General features: G+C 42.3%; 1 protein-coding gene across 1 annotated transcript in view; it reads left to right on the top strand.

The window, feature by feature from the left end:
• The window catches only part of ALDH9A1 (aldehyde dehydrogenase 9 family member A1), a 48,127-nt gene that overhangs the window by 15,410 nt on the left and 8,885 nt on the right, over positions 1–23,832 (top strand). Inside the window, exons 2-4 of the mRNA XM_063426696.1 lie at positions 1,725–1,913; positions 6,735–6,880; positions 12,247–12,376. Coding sequence (XP_063282766.1) covers positions 1,733–1,913; positions 6,735–6,880; positions 12,247–12,376 — 457 coding nt within the window. The 5' untranslated portion in view covers positions 1,725–1,732. The remainder of the gene's footprint in view (positions 1–1,724; positions 1,914–6,734; positions 6,881–12,246; positions 12,377–23,832) is intronic.

The raw sequence follows: 23,832 nt of genomic DNA, 5'->3' as shown, positions 1-23,832 counted from the left end.
ACGATACCTTTTTGCCCTCTTTATACAGGCCTACCCATACGTTTGTTTTAGCACAACACTACCAACTTTCTCCCTTTCCTCCTATTCCATATACTAATTAAGTTACGACCACAAGTAAAAGGCCATAGGCCTGAATTTGTGGGAGGAGTTTTCCTTTATAAACGCAACCCCCCCTACTTACCTATACTGTTTCCTGTTCAAGTGACCCCACCCACCACTCCCTCTACTATCTTATTATCACATTATCCCTGGTTTATACAGGCCTACCTGTATGTTGGTTTCGGCACAACCCTACCAACTTTCTACCTTTCGTCTATTCCATATACGAATTAAGTTCCGACCACAAATATATATATATATTGTGACAGAGTGCAAGGCATTGTTATGGATGGAGTGTATATTTCTCCAAAAGTATTGGAATATGTTAATTAATAGCCCCAGGAAGAAGGTCTGTCTGTTTTAGTGAGAGCAATTTTGCAATTTAATATGGGTTCCTGGGGTGGATCATTTGGAGTGAAGGGAGGGCTAGTGCTCAATTCCACAGTTTACATACAGTACAGCAGGTGAACAATCCAATACAGGAAAGAAATTCCAAAAAGGTAAAAGCGCACACCAAAGGGTAAAGAATTAGTTACCTGCGATTAGATGTGATAACTGGTAACTGTTAGTAGGTTTTCCTCCCTTATGTGTGAAGGATATGTTCAAAAGTACATGGTACAAATTTCCTATATAGAAAATATACAACAGAACATAGTGTAATCTGTATATAATCACAATAATATGAAAATTTATGAGCTGAAACCACTCACACTTTTTTGAGCCGTTTGGAAGTTGGCTCAGAACTTATATCGCCTTTATGTCACTTTCAAGGACATTAAGAAACTTTTCCTCCTCTCAAATGGATCCAATTATTGCAGTAACCATTTGGTGGAAAGTTGGAGTCAGGAGTCAGTCTTCTACTCCTGACTCCTGACTCCAACTTTCCACCAAATGGTTACTGCAATAATTGGATCCATTTGAGAGGAGGAAAAGTTGGATCCATTTGAGAGGAGGAAAAGTTTGAAAGTGACATAAAGGCGATATAAGTTCTGAGCCAACTTCCAAACGGCTCAAAAATGTGTGAGTGGTTTCAGCTCATAAATTTTCATACTATTGTGATTATATACAGATTACACTATGTTCTGTTGTATATTTTCTGATCTTGATGAAGACCCAAGGAGGGTCGAAACGTCAATTTATTTTTTTTTGCACTTTGCACAGGATATGTATTATTTGATGATACAGTAAAGACTCCTTTTTTCCACTGAGAAGAAGTCCTAGTGTGCTCCCTTTATCTTCTATTAGATATATATATATATTTATATATATATATATATATATATATAGTAGTTTAATAAAACTGCTAGTGCTGTCTGCTTAGTATTCTCATAATACATGAAGTATTATTTACTGTGCTTCGGCGGTATTTGAGTTGGTAAATCTGTTGGGACAAATGCCAAAATTGGCATCAGGCTGATCTACTCAAATTTTATAATTTAGATTGTCCGGTGAAAGGGCTTGATTTCTTAATTTTTTTTTTTTTTTTTGACAATCTTTATTTAGTATACTTTTCCATTTTAAAAACAAGTAACAGTCAGTAGTAATACAATGTGTCTGTATCAGCATCAGCGTCTGTACAAAAAAAGGAGGGCTTGATTTCTAATTCAATATCGTTAATTCTACAGACCGTTGAATGAAACTCCCACAAGTTGGTCCCGTTTTACGTCTACTAATCCCCAACATCCGACTCAAAATGAGCCGTTCTCTCAGTACCGGAACCTTCCAAAACTCCCTGCCTCTCAATTACCGTGGGGGCCAACGTGTGCAGCCTATTGACTCAGTTGGAAAAGAGCAAGCGTATGAGCCATCAACAGGTGAGTAATGACTGTGCAATGTTATTTTATTGCTATACTTACTTACAGTCTGATTGAAAATTTGCACAAGCTTCTCATTATGAAAAAAAAATAGATAAAAAAAAGTTTCCTAAGCAACTCACATATTGCTGAACCTTCTTATGACATGGGGGAGAGGGGTGTGTGCCCCTCCCCCCCCCTTCCAAAAAAAAAAACCATAAAGTATATTTATTTGGTATTGGACCCAAGAAGTTCTGTTTAGAGATGCAAGAAGAGGTATAACAAATAATAAAATATTTTTGCTACCAGTAACCACCATTAAGAAGTAAAAATGTGTATCTTTTATCATGACAGAGCTTACAGCAGCCTTACGGTTAGGGTAATGAGTGAGAGTCTATCACTACCGAAGTTTAAGACCCTTATTTTAATATGACCTTCCCACAGGGTCCCCAGTTATAACCCCCTTTATTTGTTCCATCAAAAAAAAGTTACTAACTACAATTTCTATGGCAGCATTTTAAAAACTGTTTTTTTGTTTTGTTTTTTCCTTTACATTTTTTCACCCAGTAATCTGACTTTTCCACTAAATTATGTTTAAAGATATAATTTATTTGTTTTTGTTTTTCTGTAAAGGTCAGGACCAAAAACACGTAACACTTATCCGTTTACACCTCCAACAGGTCACTTGGGAACCCGGGTAAATGCGTGGTAGATGGTTAGGCGCGAAATACCAATGTGTAAACATGTTTTTGCTTGCTTCCCAATGATTGGTTCACTTTGAGGCTTTGCACAGTTGACTAGTTGCAGATGTCCATGTCACTAAACAAAATTCCTGTCCCAACTCCCTTTCCCATTGGAACATGTTGGAAAGTTTAGTGGATATTGAGTATTCAGCCATATGAGTGTAACAAAGATAAAGACTTTGCTTTGCTCTTGCATGTATATAAATTTTCCTCAACCCGATCCTGGGCTACAGATAAGTATTACGATGATAGAGCATGTTTGGTGCAGAGTTAAGTATAAACGCCCAATAAGTTGTAATTGGAGGCTAGTTGAATGTTGGGGGTAAAGGGCAGATCACCTTCTTGGTAAAGTTGACAAATAAATTGAATATCATTTGAATTTGGGTTCAAGTTAATGCCTGGAATTTTCAAGAAAGACAGCAATGCTACTATTAGTGGTTTATAAGCATTCAACAGTTGTGGTGTCCAAGTTTGCCATGTTCAGCAATGTTGTGGTGAGAATGTTTCTATTAGGGAGAAGAAGATGCTTTGGAACCATAACTGTTGGATAATTTTGTAAGGACATATATACATATTTTCTAGTGATGCCCAGGGAGCAGTAGAGTGACCCAATATTAGACACATTGTCTGGGCAAATTAATAATACTCTCTTCCCTGCTCCATTAGACTCGCACCCAGTATTCATTCCTTCAAAAGAAATCATTGAAAACTCACTTCTTTTGGAAAGCATATCAGTTAAACTGTTAGTAGTTTTCCCTCCCGACATCTTGCTTCCTCTCCTGCAACTTTTCATCCAAAATAAATAAAACCCTAAGCCCTTGGTGCACACTATTCTAGCAACCTACTTTTCTACGCTACCACTACTTTTTTGTCTCACTATACCCACTCCCCCAAGCAAGTAAGCTTATTGAGGAGGGCCCTCAACCTTCTCTGTTCCTGTATGTCCAACATGTCTGTTAGTCCACCCATTATACAGGGCTGCGGAATTTATTGGCGCTTTATAAGTAGTAATAATAATCTATATCATATTTCTTGACATCCATAAACCCCAAAACCTTCTAGTTTAGTAGACACCCAGCAGGCTGAATGAGATATTCTAGGTGTGTTTTTTCTTCCAAATGTAGGCATTAATCAACTGTTGAAATTAGAGAGTTAGGATGGGCAATAGGTAGAGGATTAAAGGAAATATTTTAACAAAGTTGAATCTTTTCACACATGACAGCTCCAAATTTGACAAGGATTCTATGATACACTGGATCTTATGGATAAGTTATTATAGTAATTATGGTATGGGTTGTCTAGTTAATTGAAATCCAAGATAAGAGAAGTCGTTCTTGAGTCCAATTTTTAATTGGACTGCAAGAGGGAGACACCATTGGCTGGAAGACCTAAAAGCAAAGCTTGGGCTTTCCATGTGTTATTTTTATAGTAGGGGACTTTAGCAACGCCATCCAACAGTTTGGGGAGAGAGTTGCTTGGAGTTTTCAATTAAAAAAGAATATAATTGGCAAATAGTCTGTTTATGTTCTGGTGGTGTCTATCTAATAGCAAAAATAAAAATTAGTGGGGAAAGTAGACAGCCCTGCATTGTTCTGTTATTTCAAAAGAATGCACGTATTTAGAAAATTGGGCAGACTAGATGGGCCGAATGGTTCTTATCTGCCGTCACATTCTTTGTTTCTATAAGAAGGAAAAAAAAAACCTGCATTCATAATTTTATCTAATGGGGATGTGTTTTATCTAATGGGCACTGTTTCTGCCATGTATACCCAATTAATCCTATCAAAGTATTTTGGCATCTAATGCAAGCTCAGTAAACTAGCAGAATTTTGCTTTGTGACTACATTTAAAACATCCAATAAGCATTTGGTGTTATCCAAGGCTTGCTTAGAGGGGATAGATCCTGCCTGCTCTAGTGAAGTAATTTCCGGATGAATTACAATAAGTCTGTTGGCCAAGATCTTTGCATATAATTTTGTGTCTGAGTTCAGCAAGGAAATTGGCCTAAAAGGAAATAAGCTTTGTTTTTTGTGCCAGTAGGTTAATGTTTCTTATCCATATTCAAAGGTCCCTTATGACTCACTCCACCGACTTCTTACAGAAACTAATGAGGATAATTTGATTTGGACTTTTTAGAATTTTTTCAATAACAATGTTATTCACTAAAGTGAGAATTGTCAGGATCTCAAAGGGAATTTCAAATTTAAGGCCGAAGTGGCTGAAATGGAAGCATGGAAGACTTTTTTCCAGTCTGGCTATTTTGTCCTAACATTTGAAATTAACTTTTTTATTGCCAATTCTCACTTTAGTGAATAACCATGTATATGTGTATTTTATTTAGTATAAATATTCTTTAAATGTTAGCGAAATATACCAATCATCTGCTGCCATCACTGTTTTTTTTGTTTTTTTAATTAACTTCTAATTATTTTTTTCTTTACGCTATATATACACATTAGTATTATTATTATTACTGTTTACAAGTTTCCTTCTATAGACTGAAGTTTACAAAATACAGAAATTAGCTCTTTGTCGAGCCTAATAGTGCAGCAAGAGTGCTGAGCAATATTCCAGTGGATTTCAGTAGCCTCTTAAGTAGATAAAACAATCTTAATGCACATAATCAGGGGAGAAGTAAACATGGTGGCTCGTTAAAAAGATACCAGGTTGATCACCATAAAAGAGAGAATTATTTAAAGGAAAAGGACCAGTGGCAAAGGGTGGTAATTATGGGAGCTACAATGCCTTGATTGCAGTAGGCAAAGATACATAAATATTTTTCGAGAATGCCTGATTCTGTTCAGATGGATGTTATGAACTCCAGAGTACTGGCAAGATTTCAAAAAGTTGTGCAATATTTGGCAGGTACTCCTAATTCTTTTGTTTGTTGACTGTGGATACAGTCCAATGCTCCATGTCCATATTAAATGATGTCCTGACCTAGTTTAAGAGAACATTACTGTCTATGTATACTTTGTCAACGTTAGATTCATTTTTTTTAATTTAAATTAACGGTGCCATGTTTTACCTGTAGAGGAGCCACTGCTGTAAGTGGTTTGTGCTGTTTATGTAGTTTAAGATTCTAATGCCACATGGTGGTTCACAGGGCCGGCCTTAGGGGTGTGCGAGCTGTGCTGCCGCACAGGGCGCCATGGAGCAGGGGGCGCCGTGGATTTAAAAAAAAAAAAAAAAAAAAGAATTTTTTTTTTTTAAATTTGCAGCGGGGGCGGAGCTTACCGTGCGGCGGGGGCGGAGCTAAAAGCGTCGGAAAACTGCTGCAGGGGAAGCAGGAAGGAGTCCCTGCTTCCCCACCAAACAGTCACCAGGAGCTGCACTGCCTCCACAATGAACTCCACAGGTAACTGTGGGATTGTCAGGTGAGTGTGACTCTTTGCCTGTGTTTATTACTGTCTGTGTGTGTATGACTGTCTGCCTGTGTGTGTGTCTGTGTATGACTGTCTGCCTGTGTGTGTGTGTCTGTGTATGACTGTCTGCCTGTGTGTGTGTGTCTGTGTATGACTGTCTGCCTGTGTGTGTCTGTGTGTGTGTGTGTGAGACTGTCTGCCTTTGTGTGTCTGTGTGTGTGTATGACTGTCTGCCTGTGTGTGTGTGTGGATGTCTTCCTGTGTGTGTGTATGGCCGTCTGACTCTGTGTGTGTGTGTGTCACATACAACCAATACACGCATATCACACACTGTTAATACACCCATTACAAATATCACACATAGCATACATATCACACACAGTCATCACACCTACTATCACATACACAGACAACACAAACATTACAGCATACATGGATGACGGGAGGGGGAGGGGGGGGCGCTGTGAAGATTTTTCGCACAGGGCGTCAAAATGCCTAAGGCCGGCCCTGGTGGTTCAGATCCCATATGAAAATGTCTCAGAACAGCATTCCATTGGCCATCGGTCTGGGTTCCTTGGTAACCAGATCAGTGAGTTTGGCATTCAGGCATAGTAAAGCGTCCTGTTTTTGGATCTGTCCCCAACTATAGTGCTAGCAAACGGCAAATTCGGTCCTTTCTGTTAGTTTTGTTAATTAGTAATGATTGCGCTGGCTTGTTTTCTGCTGTCTGACAGGTCGTGTTATTGCAACATTCAATTGTTCTGGAGAGAAGGAAGTAAATGAAGCTATTCAGAGTGCAAAGTCAGCTTTCAAGCAATGGAGCCAAAAATCCGGAATGGAACGGGGCAGAGTAATGCTGGAGGCAGCCCGGATCATCAGGGTATGGCGGAGTATCCAGTATTAAATCAAAATATTTCTCTTAAGTATCAGAACCACTATAGCTTAACCCCTTAAGGACCAAACTTCTGGAATAAAATGGAATAATGACGTGTCACACACGTCATGTGTCCTTAAGGGGTTAAAGGAACATTCAAATGGGAAAAAATAATTAATTGTTTTAACAATTTCATAACAAAGTACCCCAATGAAAACATGTATGCATTTAATTACACATTTTTATCATTGGGGTTATATCTAAAAAACACTTGCAAAAGGTAATTATCTCTTGTCTGTAGCATTTGCAAGCCTTTCCCTTCTAACCCTGCCCAGAATTTATGTGGCTGTCCAATCACAGACTTCCCAATGAAGCTCAATGAGAAGTCTTTGCAAGGCAGGTGCTCTGGGCAATAGCCTCTCTCTTGAATCTAGCCTCCCTGAGCTAAACAGAGCCAATTGTCTGACAGCGAGGTGGGTGTAACAAGGTTCATGAAAGGGAACCTGTCATGGAAGAAAATAATGTTTGCTTTATTAAAAGAGCATTAAATTCAATATATGCATTGTGTTAGCAGTTTTGCTAGCAAATGTATACATTTGGAGACGAGCCTGTGCAAAGATTTTAGCTGTACAGGCGAGGATGCATTTTGCTATGCCCCCACCCCAGCCACCCCAAAAAAATGCATCTTTACCTGTGTGCCCCTTAATCCCCCTTTTGAATTTCCTACCCCTTTTTGTGTGTCTCTTTCTACTCTTCTTTTTTTTGTAAATATTTTTTCATTTGTATTTTTCTTTTATCACAAAGAATAACAGGGAGGGACTCACAAGTCTCCAATTTCAAAGTCATTATAGTAGCAAGTAAGTACTGTGCCTTGTGGTGGCCGGTGGCAGAGTTAGCAGCCGTAACATGGGTAAACAACATGTGGGCTCGCAGGCCCCACTTATAATTGGACTCGCAGGTCCGTTCTGGGCATTATATCTAACCGTTCATTTCCTATATGGAGGGGGGACTGGTCGTGGATAGGGGTTCTTTCTACTCTTCTTAATCCCCTCTATGTCTCTTTATCCCCCAAGTTTCTTTGTGTGTAACTTCTCTCAGCAGCTTGTCTCTTTCTCCCTACAGTCGCTCTATGTGACTCCCACCCTTATCCCCCCCAGCTCCTCTGTGTCTACCCCCTAGCCCTACCTTCCACAGTCACTGTCTGTCTCTTTTGCACCTTCCCCAGCACCTCTGTGTGTCTCTTTCTATCCCAAGCCCCTTTTGTGTGTCTTTCTCCTGTTCCCAGCCCCTCTGTGTTTCTCTTTCCCCCAGCACCTTGTCTCTTTTAACCCCAGCCTCTCAAGGTCTCTGTGTCCAACCCCAGTCTCTCCATGTGTCTCATTTACCCCCAGTCCCTCCATTATTGTGTAATTTTCTCCCCTAAGCCCATCCATGTGTCTCATTCCCCCAGTCCACCAAGTGTCGTATTTCCTGCAGTCCCCATGTGTTTATTTCCCCCATTCCTCCCAATGTGTCTCATTACCCCTAATTTGTCTCATTCCCCAAGCTCCCTCTATATGTGCCACATTCTTCCCCTTTCCCCCCATATGTGCCTCATTCCCCCAGCTCCTCTTATTTGTGCCTCATTTCTCCCCTCCCCACCATATGATACTCCATTCAGTCGCCAGCACGCTGTAACACCCACCTCTTTAATGAGCTTGCAGAAGGGGAGCAGAGGGCCAGGTAAGGCATAACAGTTTCTCTTTAATAGAAGAGACCATTTCTACTGAAATGTACAATGCACACTCTTCACACCTAAGGGACTTTGGCAAGCAAAAGTGCTTTAGGTGTGTGGAGTGTCCTTTTTATGTCCATGAAGTTTCTGCAGAGTAAACACTGTCTTTTCTAAAGAAAAATAAAAAAAGTCAGCGTTTACTTTGAGTGAAAGACACTAGAGGCGTCCCTTATAAGCAGGCAGCTACTACTAGTGTGGTCCTGCAGTCTTTGCAGTACGGACATTCAGCGGTTTCACACTCTGCATAGAGATGGATTACTATAATGTATCTCTATGAGGAGACCCTGACTCGCCTAGCACGGTGATTGCCATGCATATGCAGTAGCCCCTCCGTTCTACCTCATGGCGAAGCAGTGGATTGGCTGAGATCATCATCATTTGTTGTGTGGTGGCACCAGGCAAACCAGCGCAGCATGGGATAGAAGGTAAGTGAAAATATAATATTCCAGAGGGGGCCCAATAACCTAAAATGTCAGGGAAACTAACATTAGAAATACACGCTTGTATTTCCAATGTTAGTGTTCCTTTTAAGCTAATCTCTTGACTAGACAGTTTAATATTGTAAGGGTTAATAAAATCCAAATGCTCTCTGGTCTGGATTAGCAAATATCTAAGACATTTCAGGTGCATTCAGATTGCAAAATCCAGACCTTATCAGGATTTGGCAATATGAGTTAGATTGACTGTAGTCCAGATTTTATCCTGTCCAGATGCAATCAAGCGGCTGGAACAGAAAGTTGAATATTAATTTTGGATTGCTGAAATGCAGAACCATTATTTAAAAATCTGGACTATTTGACCACTGGCTGGCCAATTCTCTCTAGCTTGCCACCATTAAAAAAAAAAAAAAAAAAAAAAAAAGCATTTGGAAGTCAAAATACCCTTTATTTATCTAAAAACAAGATAAAATCAAGTGGGTGCATGGCACCTGCACGGTAAGCAGACAGATGCTGCTCAACCATTAATAATCTAGGCCAGGGGTGCCCAAAAACGTAGATGTTGTAGAACTACAACTCCCATGATGCTTTGCATGTCATTAGAATGACAACGCATCATGAAAGCTGTAGTTTTAAAACATCCAGGGATCTACCTTTCGGGCACCTTCAGCACTCCAGATGTTGTGGACTTCATCTCCCTTGCTGCTTTGCTAGCATTATGGCTATAAGGGACATTATCGGAGATGTAGTCCACAACATCTGGATGGTGGATGGTTGCCTTACCCTGTGAGTTTATGCCATGGGCAATGAGATGGAGTATTCTAATAATGAGAATCTCTGGGTAGCAGGAGTAAATGTAAATATTTTAAAGGGAGCACATGCTTCACACCCTATTAAACATTAAAATTGAAAATAAAAATGCAAATGGGGGTCTATAAAATAAATACAAATGAAGGGACATGCCATTGTTCCCTAGCCCCATGCATGGGTAGCAGATGAGAATTATTAAAAAGATCCAGGGAGGGAAAATGTATTTGTCTTCCCCGGCCCATCAGGTCAGGGGGGCATTAATATAATTGTGGGCTGGCATGCCAGGAGTCCACCCCCCCACATCATGGTCCCTTGTTGCTCATTCTTGGTAGCCAGGGGCCTTCCCCAGAAAATAATCCTACTCCTCTCACTCTAATAAAAATGAGAGGGCGTCCAATAAATCTTCTTTCTTCTATAATAATTTTTCAGCCCTACCCCCAAAAAACTATTGGGAAAAAAATAATGTTTTTAAAAAAATCAACTATTGGTCCTTGGATGGCTCAGTATTCACTGACCATTCAAGATTTAAAAGGCCTTTATAAAAGCATTCCATATAGTATATTTGATACTGAGCCCCTCGAACTAGTAATAACCCTGTTATGTTCTGTAATATTCATCTGCAAGCCACTCAAAGAAAAAGTGTTAAACTCTAGAATATTGCATTTCTAAATCCTGGACCTTCTATGTTCTTTTTGTACCTTGGACCTTGTCAGATCACCTTGCTCCTCAATGGTGATTTCTATTTTTCGTTCATCTGACATTCTTTTAGTATAGTTTCTGTCAAACCTACATTTTAAAAAATGTATTTGAACAAATGTCAGTCCTACAGAGTTTGTGGAAATAAAAGGTGGCAGTGACAACAAGAACATCCCCTGAAAAGGGGGATATTCCATTTACTTTAGTCGTTCTTATATATCTTTTGTTTGAAGCCCAGCTCATTTGTCAAAGCTTCACCTGGCTTCCTGGATACACTAAATACCTTCCTACTTCTCATATACAAAGCTCTCTACTATTGATGCATTGTCTCAATCACAGATATCTTCATTGAAGATATGTACAGTAGATTGAGAGAGACAATCATAGAGCTTCGTAAATGAGCACTGAACACTAGGTACTAATAGAAAGGGCATGGAATTTAAATTAAATCATGTATAATACTGGAATCTAGCTATGAAAAATCTTAATAAAAACAGGAAAATAAAATCAGTACTCCTGGGAAAGCAGCATTGACAAATGAGCTCATTCAATCAGAACTGCAACAGCGTTCACTGAATAAATGAATGCCGCCATACGAATTCCTTTCAGCTAACCAATTTGGTCATTCATTAATTTATGACCAATATTCGCTTTCAGACAAACACGAGAAGGGTTGTAAAATGATTTGCAAAGTGGTGGAGTTTGGATGCCTCCAGATATGTGTGCAGTGTTAAAAGGTCTGTTATGTTACTTTGAAAATAAATGTGTTCCAGGTTGTTTAGTGTTGCACTACACCAGGAATAAAGATACCATTATGTTAGTGGGGTAATTTATGAAATACAATAAAATGCTGCAATCCTCTATTTAAGATTAAGGCCAAAGTACTTGGTGCAGCTAGAAGCCAAGCTGTTAAACATTTACTGAGCCATTAAATGAGTGAGGGGAGAAAGTCCATATTGCAGTTGTAGTTAATCAGAATGGCAGAGGTCAGGTTTAGTGTCTCTGGCATAAAAGTTATTTTAGAAAATTTAGTTTCTCCCCCCATTTTTAAATTTTTACTGAGCTTAGGGAAGGACGTCACTAAATTTTGTTTGGGGCTCAAGCCCTGGCAATTTTTTTTTTTTTTTTAATTTAATTTTTTTTTTTTTTTAATTTAATTTTTTTTTTTTTTTACCTTTGCAGCGTCCCTGGTTATACAGTTACAATTAGGCCATTTAGAGAGTTTGCAAAGCTACACATATAGATAGTCTTCTAAAAAAGTTCAGTTATTTAAACGTGCATAGGGTTTGGGGATAATGCGCAGGTATTTCTTTTTTTTTTTTTTTTTTTAAATATGTAAAGATTGGGTCCATTTTAACAGCTAAGTGCCAGCAAAACAGCCTGAAATAGACACATTTGCATTTTATAAATAGCCAAACGAGTTTCAAGTAGCAACTTTCATTTGGAATACTGGTCTTAGACAACTTACACAGGGTTTGCATGTAATGAGGAAATGGCACTGCCTAGTGTCAAGTATATGGTAATACAATGTGAATATTACTGGCATTCTGTGTGATTCAAATCACTGACATGTTAGAGTAAAAACAATCAGTTTATTTCCATGCCAATTATTTCTGTGAAATTTGAAATCATGCTGATTACTTACTACTCCACAGGAGCGCACTGAAGAGCTTGCTACCATAGAAACCATAAATAATGGAAAATCAATCTTTGAAGCCAGAGTGGATATAGAAATTTCATGGCTGACTCTGGAGTATTACGCAGGTCTTGCAGGTTCTATGGCAGGTAAGGTGAATTTTGGGATGGCTTTGGCCATTGGTTGACCAGTTATAAAGAGTTGCTGAAGGGTTTCCTACATAAATATGCCACAATTCTTTAATCTAAATCAGAGAATATCACTGCTTGTGTTATGGTACTTTTTAGCAGTAAACCAAAATGTTTAAATGTCTATCTGTTCCTGTCCAAATTAATAAAATAAATTGCGTATATACGCTGAAGTAATTAAGTCTGACACACAAGGTTCAGGTTAAAATAACTTCGAGAAAATTTATTGGCAAGTGATTAAAAAGCGGACACGCAGGTCCTTTTAAGAGACATTTTACGTCATCATTGCTTATTAGAATATCAGTAAATAAACATCATTAATTGGATTAATTGTCAAGTGTCGGGATTAGTGTCCACCTATCAATATTATTAATTGGCTCAAAAGACTAAGTGGTTAATCCCGTGTCCACCCACCAAGAGGTGGGATTGTTCTGGACACGGGTGGGGGACAAGGGGTCTTGAGCGTCATTTTACACGGTCGGTGATCTCAGGCCTCGTGGCCAGGTGCAAGGTCTCTTATGAATAGAACATTTCATTACTACTGTGTTCGCATGGCCTTCAAATTATACTTTGTTGCAAATCTAAGGAAAAGTCAGCAATTCCTGTGTTAATCATATCTTTATAGAAAATACAGTCTTTGTTCTATTGTATTAGATGTGCTGGGAAATTCTGTCATGTAAGGTGATTTTAAAATGAACAAGTTAGGTTATGAGGACAAAATGGAGGATTGAAGAAGTCAGGTTAGGGGGACAAAATGGAGGATTGTCACAGTATAAAGTTAAAATGGAGTTAGTGCAATAATTGAATACAAATACAATAAGGTTTTTTAAATAATCCCACATCAGTCCCCCCTATGAAATGTTAGATTCTAAGAGATAAAACTTTATTAAGTTAGTACCAGGAAGACGTGTTAACCCAAAGGCACAGAAACCCTGTGGCCGCTAGCTAGGTGTTAATGCAAAGTGCAAGGCTGTCCCTAGTTCTGACCCTGATAGGCTAACTCATCCGTCAGTATGGCTCTCGAACACTTCACACCCATGGGTATCCCATGGCAGCTAACCCACCACTTCTCCAACACGGGGTCTTTACCATTCACTGACAGATGCTGTCCCTAAGTTAGTCCCTTCCTAGAATTCCTGCACTTTATCAACAAAAGGGATTGTTTGCAGCGGCAGACAGGGTGAGTTGATGTCTTGGAGCTCTTGGTCATCAACTTCGAGATGGGTGAAAGTGGGTGCCGCTTGGTCAACAGTCTTCAGGAGGGATTTTCTCAGACATGGGAGGATACAACAAAAGAGAAGAGCAAAGAGAAAAAGAAAAATTAGTATAGCCATACCAATATGCATTAAAGCCTTTTGCCATCCTGTCATCCAACCAAACCATCTTTCCCAGGGATCTTGTATCCCAGAATTCCTTTTCAACTCTATAGACAGGTCATTTAATTTTTCTATGGCTAATGTAACTTTACCATTAGGGCCTGTGTTTTCTGGGATGTAGGTACAACAGGTCAAGGTGTCAGGTAAAATTTTACAAACCCCTCCTTTTTCGGCTAAGATCATATCTAGGGCCATTCTATTCTGGAAAGCCATTTGGGATGTGGCCTGCAACTGTTCGGCCAACCCCTGGAGGGCGTCTCTGGTATAATTAACAAAACGCTGTTGATTATAATAAATGTAATTGATCCAATTTAAATTCTTGTTAGTGGTAACTATGGCAAAAAGTGATTCAAATCCTGCAGCAACTTCATCTCTTGCTTTAAATTCATTGGGCACCCCCCTAGGCACCCCAATAGCATCAATATAAACATGAGGATCGAAACTTCCTTTCACTGGGGCGTCACGCTTAACCTTAGTGTGCCTGGACTCATGGGTGACGAGGTGTGTGTCAGAGATAATATGTATAGGCATAATAGCTTTAGCCAAAGTACACTCCCCCCACCACTCCTTGTCCATTCTGGATCTCAGCTGTAAATCCCCACACAACCAGTAGATATCCCCTAATGACCTGGTGTGAAACTGCAACAAGTCCATAGAGACACTCCTGTAGGTAGCACAATATCCCTTAGAGAAGTTACCCAAGAATCTACCAATTCCATCATAATTAGCATAACAAGTGTAATTACCTTTATACACGGTAATACCGTCTGGGGGTTTGACATCCTTGGTTAGGAGAGGATACTCCTTTGTCCATGCACTACATATGGACCTGTTAAAATCATAGTGATAGGCAAAAAGGCTTAAAACACATTCCTCTATATCTACTGGCAGGATTAGAGGTACGGTACCCAGGTGAGGCCGGGCACCACCACACACATAACATGCAGTCTTATTATGCTTATTAGCATTATATTTCATCCATTCTAACCATAAATTTACATCATTAAAACCTGTTTCAGCGGCCATGGTATCTTCAAAGGTGGGGTTAGCAATGGCCATCATGTCTTGAAAGGTCTGGATATGAGGTTTTAATGGGTTAGGGACCATATGGGTGGCCCCTTGCCACTCGGAAGAGTTGCACATATCTTTTAGGAAGAAATGCCCTAATTTACGGTAGGAACCCTTTTTCCAATACATTCCCATCACATACTGGTCGGCATCCGTTGGGCTTGGATGCTCAATGTTAAGGATTAATTTCATTGGTGTACCTCCCCCAGGCTTTCTCAAAGTCATTCTCTGGAGAAGGGATCTACCTTGTTCATCTACTTTAGATAAGGCACTTTTTGGTTTGTAACCCCAGGCAGGCCCGGCATTCCATCCCGCTGCCCCCCAATGATTACAATTGTGCCCCCATTGTTTGTCAACTACACAAACATATGGGTCTTTTGAATGAGGGATATCTCTGTAAATACTCTGGATTTGTGATGTGGGGAACGGGCATTCTACAATGTCACAATAGTCAAAGGTATAAGTAGCCACATGGGTGCATGATGAATTGTACCAGAAGGTATACCCACTAATATCTTTGGTGATGGCTACTTGTTGGGCCTTTATAAGGCTGATTAAGGAGAAGGTGTACCAGAGGTACATGCTTGTGCGGTATCTGCTTCCTCAGGAGCTGGAGATTTCTTGCAGTGGGAAGCGTGGATCCAATTTGGCCTGCCGGCCAGTTTGACGGAGGTTGCGGTAATCAGGAGAACTTGGAATGGACCGTCAAATCTTGGTTCCAGGGTATTTTTCCGCACGAACTTCTTGACCAGAACCCAATCTCCGGGAAGCAGGTTATGGGTACCTGTATCCAAATCGGGATCTGGAATTGAAGAGAAAACTTGGGCATGTATTTTGTTCAAGGCACTTGCAAGTTCAGTTACATAATCTACTAAAACATCTGATTGGAGCTGTAACTGCTGCGGATAATAACAACCTAGTCTGGGTGCTGTCCCAAATAGAATTTCATATGGGGACAGTGAATGCTTCCCTCTAGGTGTGTGCCTAACACTAAATAAAGCTATTGACAGGCTTTCTGGCCAGGGCATCTTTGTTTCTTGCGACATTTTTAACATTCTGGCTTTTAGAGTGCCATTCATGCGCTCTACTTTACCACTACTTTGTGGGTGGTAAGGGGTGTGGAAGGCTAGGGTCACCCCTAGAGCAGTCCAAATTTCTTTAGTCACTGTTGCTGTGAAGGCTGGGCCTTGATCACTTTCAATGACTTCTGGGAGTCCAAACCTACATACTATCTCTGTAAGTAGGCGTCTTGCGGTTGTTTTCGCAGTGATATTGGCCACTGGGTAGGCCTCTGGCCATCCTGAGAACATGTCTACTATGACTAGTGCATATTCATGGGGCCCACTCTTGGGCATTTGGATGTGGTCAATTTGAATTCGCTGGAAGGGGTACATGGGCTTTGCCAGGTGTTTTGCAGGCACCTTGATTGGTCTTCCTGGATTGCATTTTGCACAAATAACACAGGCCTTACAGAAGCTGCTGATCAATGTTGTGATTCCGGGTGCTTCATAATACTTCTGTATGAGGGCGGCCATCAATTCCTTTGACAGGTGTGCAGGCCCATGTGCCCATTGGACAACTGCTGGATATAAATTTTTTGGAAGGCAAAATTTGAAGTTGTTGTAATATACTCCGTCCTTTTGGACAGCTCCTTTATTTTTCCATTTTTGGGTTTCTTCAGGAGTGACTGCAGCTTGCTGTTCCCGCAAAATTCGCAAATCAGTAGGAAGAGTTTGCAGAGCAAAAATAGGGACTTCTTCTTCTTCTTCTTCTTGTCCGGACACTTCTTCATCCACTTCCTGCAGATCCCTGGCTGCTAGCTTAGCAGCCTGATCAGCCAAATGGTTGCCCTTTGCTTCATTTGTATCCAGTTTCCCATGGGCCTTTACCTTCAAAACGGCCACTTCTTCAGGGAGTAGGAGGGCGTCCATTAGCTCCTTAATTGCAGTACTATGTTTGACTGGTGTACCGGCGGTGGTAAGAAATCCTCTTGTCTTCCAAATTAGGCCGAAGTCATGTGCCACACCCAGAGCATATCTTGAATCTGTATAGATGTTGGCACGTTTTCCTTCGGAAATTTTGCATGCTGAAGTCAGAGCCTGTAATTCAGCTTCTTGCGCAGACATTGCTGGCGGTAAGGATGATGATTTGATAACTTCGTCTGTTGTGGTTACGGCATATCCTGTATGATATCTTCCTTCTTCATCAGCATATCTTGAGCCGTCCACAAACAGGGTAAAATCTGGATCTTGTAATGGATTCTCATGCACAGTTGGTAGGTGTACTGTCTCCATTTTCATCTGTTCAAAACAGTCATGAGGTGTTTCGGGGTCATAATCATTCACTATGACCAGATCTTGGAATTCCTTTTCTAGGAAGTGGCGCGGCCATGCTTCCAGAAGGTCAGTTGTTGGGTATTTGACAATACCATTTTCCTGTAGCTGTTCTTCATCCATGGTGGCCCATAGCTTTGCCATGGGCCCAAGGTCATTCCATGACCTTGTCTTCAATTTGGTAACAGGAATATGTGGGATAGCAGTATCCCAATGGCGGTAGAGGTAGTTAAGTTGTTGAGGTAGTTGGATTAAGACCATGCTATTGCCTTCAGAGTCACAATAGAAATCTTGAGCAGTGAGCTTCACATCAGTCCAGTGGTAAAGCTCGTCTTCATAGCAAGGTTCGGGAGTAATGTCTGGTTTGTACCACATGGTACAGAAGGCGTAATCTGGGCCTTCACAGAGAGGCTTCTCATCTTCATAAAATGTCAAATGTGGATGCATGACTTTCTTGATACATCCACAAAGCAGGTAAATGTAGGTTTCATCTGTGATAAATCCATAATAGATACCCCCCTCAGGGAGTGGGAGAAGAGTGGATGGATTAAGAACTTGGCATCTTTGGATGGAAATATTGTCAGGTAGAAGAAGATGGCACTGGAGGCGTAGGTGTCTGGCTGGAGACACGTGCTTGAGCTGGACTTGGTTGATGATGGCAGAAATGTCATGAGGGGCCAAAACAACCAGGGGGTGGCCAAGGACCAGGTCTGAGGTTCTTTCTATGAGCTCTCTTGCAGCAAAAACAGCCCTGAGACAGGAAGGAGTCCCTCTGGCCACAATGTCCAGTTGACATGAGAAATATCCAATAGGCCTCTGGCGGCCTCTTAAGTCATTAGTTTGGGTGAGAACTCCTGTTGCGTGGCCTTGTCTTTCAGAGACAAATAATTTGAAAGGTTTGGAGTAATCAGGTAGGCCCAAGGCAGGAGCAGAAGCAATGGCACGTTTGAGAGCATTGAAATTGTCCAGAGCTTCATTAGTTAAACAGAAAGGGTCAGACTTAAGTGCGTCATAGAGGGGTTGCATGAGCAGGGAGGCTTCTGGGATCCATGCTCTGCAGTAGGAAATGAGGCCTAGGAAGGCATGGAGAGATTTTGAAGTTCTTGGAGTTGGAATATCCAGTACGGCTCTTACCCGGTCCCGGGTAAGATGTCTGGTACCTTGAGATAGGCAATGTCCAAGGAAAATTACTGAGGGTTGGCAGAACTGTAGCTTGATGAGTGAAGCTTTGCATCCTTGTTCTGCCAAATAACAAAGCAGGCTAATTGAGCACTTTTCAGTAGTGGGTATATCATCTCCACAGAGCAGCAAATCATCCACATACTGAAGCAGAACAACTTCTGGGTGCTCGGCTTGCCATGGGTCAAGGATGGTGGCCATGGCCTTTGCAAACTGACTTGGTGAATTTTGTGCCCCTTGGGGCATGACAGTCCAGGTATACTGTTGCATCTCATGGGTGAAAGCAAACAGGTATTGGCAGGATGGGTCCAGTGGAACACTGAAAAAGGCATTTGCTAGGTCAATGACTGTGAAAAATTTTGCAGATGGTGGGACTCCAGAGAGCAGAGTATGGGGATTTGGTACAAGAGGGGTGTCCAGGACGGTAGCTTCATTAACAGCACGGAGATCCTGAACTCTGGCTCACCTTTGGGAGTCTTCTTTTTCACAGGGAATAATGGGGTGTTGCATTCAGATTTACATTTCACCAGGGCACCCTTCTCCAAGAGTGCCTTGATGTGGGTAGAAATGGCAGCAGCCTGTGCTGGTTTTAATGGATATTGTGGTTTTCTTGGTAATTTAGCTCCTGGAATGAGCTTTACCACCACAGGGGGAACATTTAGGTGACCTATGTCCTCTGGGCCTGAGGACCATAACTTGGCGGGCACCTGTATCTTTAATGCCTCTGGGAAATTGGACCTTAATTCTGCTGCTTTCTCACGGGGCTTTTCTAAATGCAGCATCAGAGGCAAGGAGCACAAGGCTGAGGTGTCTGATTCAGATAGAGGCGTGGACATTTCTACCTGCCCATCCGGGGTAAAGGTGATGGATGCTTGCAGGCGTGAGAGAACATCAGCACCTAATAGGTTAATTGGGCATGTGGAGGATACCACAAAGCGAGCAAGCAGGCTAGAGCCAACTCGTAATGGAGTTGTTAGAGGGCTATGTCTTGGCTGGCCATCCACTCCAACACAAGAGACGTCAATATTTGACAGAAAGGATGGGTCTGGCAGGTCTTGTTCTCGCAGAACACTACGGGCTGCACCTGTGTCAACTAGAAATGTGGTAGGGTGGCCTTCAATGGGCAAAGTCACTGTGGCAAGTGGCCCCCCCTTATCCCCTGTAGACACTGCCATAACAGGGGTTGCAGACACAGGCTTGCCAATTTCCTAATCATCTGGTTCCTCAATTATCGGAACCTGTTTGGTGGCTTTGGGAGCTGGGGCAGGTTTGGAGGGCTTTCTGGGCTCCCTTGGCTCCTTTTTAGGTTCTGGGCAGTCACTTCTAAAGTGCCCCTTGGCTCCACAATTAAAACAATGTCCCCCCTCCTCCGGTCTAGTACCTTTTGGGACTGGGGTGGAGCGGGATACCATGAGAGGCGCTGAAGTGGATCTTCTTGGGGTCTGAGCGGATTCCAAACCTCTAGCAACTAAAAGTAGGGTGTCCAGGGGAACAACCTTATATTCAGGGCGTGCAGCAATGATTCCCTTGCGTATAGAGTCCTTAACACCTTGGACAAACGCACCTGACAACATTTGTGAATGAATCTTGTCAGTAAGATCAAACCCCAAATCTGTAAACATTTGATACAGTCTTGCATGAAACCTTTCCACTGATTCTCCTTTATCTTGAATAACATCAGTAAGGCCAGCAGCCTGATCTGCAAGTTTGTCCTTAGCCCATTCTTTTAATTGGGTGCAAAAAGTTACTCCAGAGGGGTAATCAACATCACTGTTGAGCTGATCTGTACTGAGGTGTCGGGCCATACTTGGCCAATACGCATCCCCTGCTTTAATAGCACAAATGCTCAATAAATCACGCCATGCGGCTGAATAAGTCTTTTGAATTTGAACTATCCCTCGGTAGAAGGGCATAGGCTGCTTTTCTGGGTCCGGGAGTGATTTCATCAGAGCACTAGCTTGAGTGGGGTTAAAAGCTAGATATTTAGGAGGGGCCTGTTCTCCCCGACCCTTGTGGCCGAAGGGATCATCGATAGAACGATGAGATGGGGCTCCCGCAGCAAGTTCCGATGAGACATGGGACACCCTGTCCATCTCGTCATCATCGAATTCTATGATATTGACTCTTCTACGCGGTGCAGGTCCCGCGTGAGGTGAAAGGGTCGGTGGCTGGGAATGAGCCCCAGATGCAGGGGTGGCTAGCGAGTCGTAACCTGGGGACAGGTAGTCGCCGGGAATTACTGGCATCAGGGCTGAACTGGGAGCCGCCGTATTGGAGGCGGGGAAAGGAGTTGCTTCAGGATTAAGGGAAGAAGCGGCGGCCATATTTGATATGGGCACTTCCGGGGCAGATTGGGCCGGACTGGGCATGACCGGAACCTGGGGAGCGGCTTGGGGAAAGGGAGGGTAACCGGGGTAGGGCAGGGCCATGGGATATGGGAAGGGGTAGGGCCAGGCAGGGGAGGGCAAAAGAGTAGGGTGGGTAGGTACGGTTAAGGAGGTAGGATATTGGACTGGGGCGGAGCTGGTTATCGGAGGAGACAGGACAGGATTAGTAGGGATGGATGCAGAAAGAGGAGTCGTAGCATGGGAGGGAGGGGTAGTTAGCTGGATGGGTGCTGATGGAAGGGGATTAACCATAGAGAGGGATTGCAGGGAGGAGGCGGCAGATGAGATGTTAGGATTAGGCATGGAAGGAAGCGTGGGGATGGCTGAGGATGATGGGACCGTTAGAGAAAGGGAAGGGGTAAAGAAAGATCCATCAGAATTCAGGACCGGGCAGACAGGGGAGGTGATGGGATGGGATTCGGGAGGATCGGGAGTGGGGAACATAGTCAGCTGGCTATCACCTATGGCTGACTGAACCTTGGGGACGGACATCCCCTGGGCGCCATTTTGGGGCGCTGGCTGAGGGTAAACCCCAGCAACACAATTTTCATGATACACAAACAATTTTACACCTTTGTGATTTACTTCTTCCTCAACCCAACCTTCTAACTGAATAGCCTTCGCTACTCTGTACCATGCTTCAGCAGTCTTTAATAAACCATTATCTGTAAGCTTGCCTTTCATTTCTGCTAGTAACTTGCGCCAACTTTCTGGTTGCAATCTCCCACATGTCGGTACAGCAATTTTACATACTTTTGCAATCTTTTCAACACCTTTAACCATCTCTTCACCCTCTCTGTTCTCTACCAAATCACATGCTAACCAGCCCTTGCTGGGCTTATCTAAATCCTGTCCCATAGTCCTTTTACCCCTATACCAGCGTCCTAGATATAGAGAGAGAGAGGGAAATTTGAACAAGAACGTCTACAATGCTCGACTGCCACCCGAGAATCGTGGGACTTTCTCAGGTGCGTCTTCCCAAAACGTAGACTAGTCACTGAATCCGCCTACCCGGGGTGGTAGACACGGATTGGAGCGAGGTGAGAAGTGTGTGACCAATCACTTCCCTTTTAAGAGGAATGGGAGTGGATAGTATAATAATATAGAAAGTGTAGAAAAAGATGAAAGGCAAGGAAAAATCCTTAGAGACAGACACAGAAGTACATGAGACTCCTCATTAAACAACCAAGACAACAATACAGTTGAAATACAGTGCATGCATCACAGTTCAAATAAAATCAACAGTAATTCCTTTCCTTTACTCGTGTGCTTACTCCAAAGTCACCTCCCTCAATCCCGTAGTATCTTACTACCAACGGCCAAGGATAACAGCTAACACCGGTCCGAAATCCATATGCCTCCCTCGTCACAGCAGCCCACTAATGGTGTCTGCGCTACCCTCACCCTTGTAGTGCCCCTATAAAAACCCACTTATAAGTCTCACTACCACAAATAAACAGAAAAAAAAAAACAAAAAAAAAAACTGGAATTCCACCAGCCCCAGCGCTCAGGGTTGTGGTTACCAAAAGAAAACTGGAATCCCCCCAGCCGAAGTTGAGGTTTACCAAAACTGGAATCCCCCCAGCCGAAGTTGAGGTTTACCAAAACTGGAATCCCCCCAGCCTCGGTACTCGGGACAGTGGTTACCAAAATTGGAATTCCACTAGCCCCAGTACTCGAAACTGTGGGTTACCACGTGCACAATGAGGCTAGCTAAGCTCTCAGAGTGTCACGAGAAGGATCACAGGAAATTATGAGTCTACACAAAATCCACAGTTCCAACAATCCCCTTTTTCCTTACAGCCACAGCCACGAGGCTCCTAAAAGAGGTAAACAGGCAAAGATGACCCCCAGGAACACATCCACAGGCCAACCCCCCTTTTTCCCTACAACCACAGCACCGTGGTTCCTAAAAGGAGTAAAACAGGCAACAGAAGACCCAGGCAAATCCCCTCAGGTCCACCCCCCTTTATCCCAAAAGGGGCAAAATACAAACAGATAGACAGATATACTGAAGACCCAGGCAAATCCCCTTAGGTCCACCCCCCTTTATCCCAAAAAGGGGAAAACAAGCAAGACAGAACCCCAGGCAAATCCCCTGCAGGTCCACCCCCCCTTTATCTCAAAATGGGGAAACAGGCAAACAATTCAAACACAATTCAAACACACCCAGGCAACAGATAGACTAAAATGCAGGTAAACAAATGAGTAACGAGACACCGGGCAAGATATTACCTGTCTTTGATGTCCTCCCGGGAAGCAGTCACAGACACGTGGACGGGTCAATCAAAGGGGCCGGAACGTACCGGTGGCTCTGCAGAAGTCTCTACCGTGTATCTGGAGGTGATCAATCTCCCTTCCTTCCCCCTGGATTCCTCCGTCCACCCTTGTCTTCCTTAGGACGGCTCACCGGCCGGACATAGCCCGATGCCCCACGTTGGGCGCCAAGTTGTTATGGTACTTTTTAGCAGTAAACCAAAATGTTTAAATGTCTATCTGTTCCTGTCCAAATTAATAAAATAAATTGCGTATATACGCTGAAGTAATTAAGTCTGACACACAAGGTTCAGGTTAAAATAACTTCGAGAAAATTTATTGGCAAGTGATTAAAAAGCGGACACGCAGGTCCTTTTAAGAGACATTTTACGTCATCATTGCTTATTAGAATATCAGTAAATAAACATCATTAATTGGATTAATTGTCAAGTGTCGGGATTAGTGTCCACCTATCAATATTATTAATTGGCTCAAAAGACTAAGTGGTTAATCCCGTGTCCACCCACCAAGAGGTGGGATTGTTCTGGACACGGGTGGGGGACAAGGGGTCTTGAGCGTCATTTTACACGGTCGGTGATCTCAGGCCTCGTGGCCAGGTGCAAGGTCTCTTATGAATAGAACATTTCATTACTACTGTGTTCGCATGGCCTTCAAATTATACTTTGTTGCAAATCTAAGGAAAAGTCAGCAATTCCTGTGTTAATCATATCTTTATAGAAAATACAGTCTTTGTTCTATTGTATTAGATGTGCTGGGAAATTCTGTCATGTAAGGTGATTTTAAAATGAACAAGTTAG

The sequence above is a fragment of the Pelobates fuscus genome, chromosome 7 (genome assembly GCF_036172605.1).
Source record: "Pelobates fuscus isolate aPelFus1 chromosome 7, aPelFus1.pri, whole genome shotgun sequence".
NCBI classification, from domain to species: Eukaryota; Metazoa; Chordata; class Amphibia; order Anura; family Pelobatidae; genus Pelobates; species Pelobates fuscus.
The sequence above is the reverse complement of the archived record's forward strand: the minus strand, read 5'-3'. Positions and strand labels throughout refer to the sequence as shown.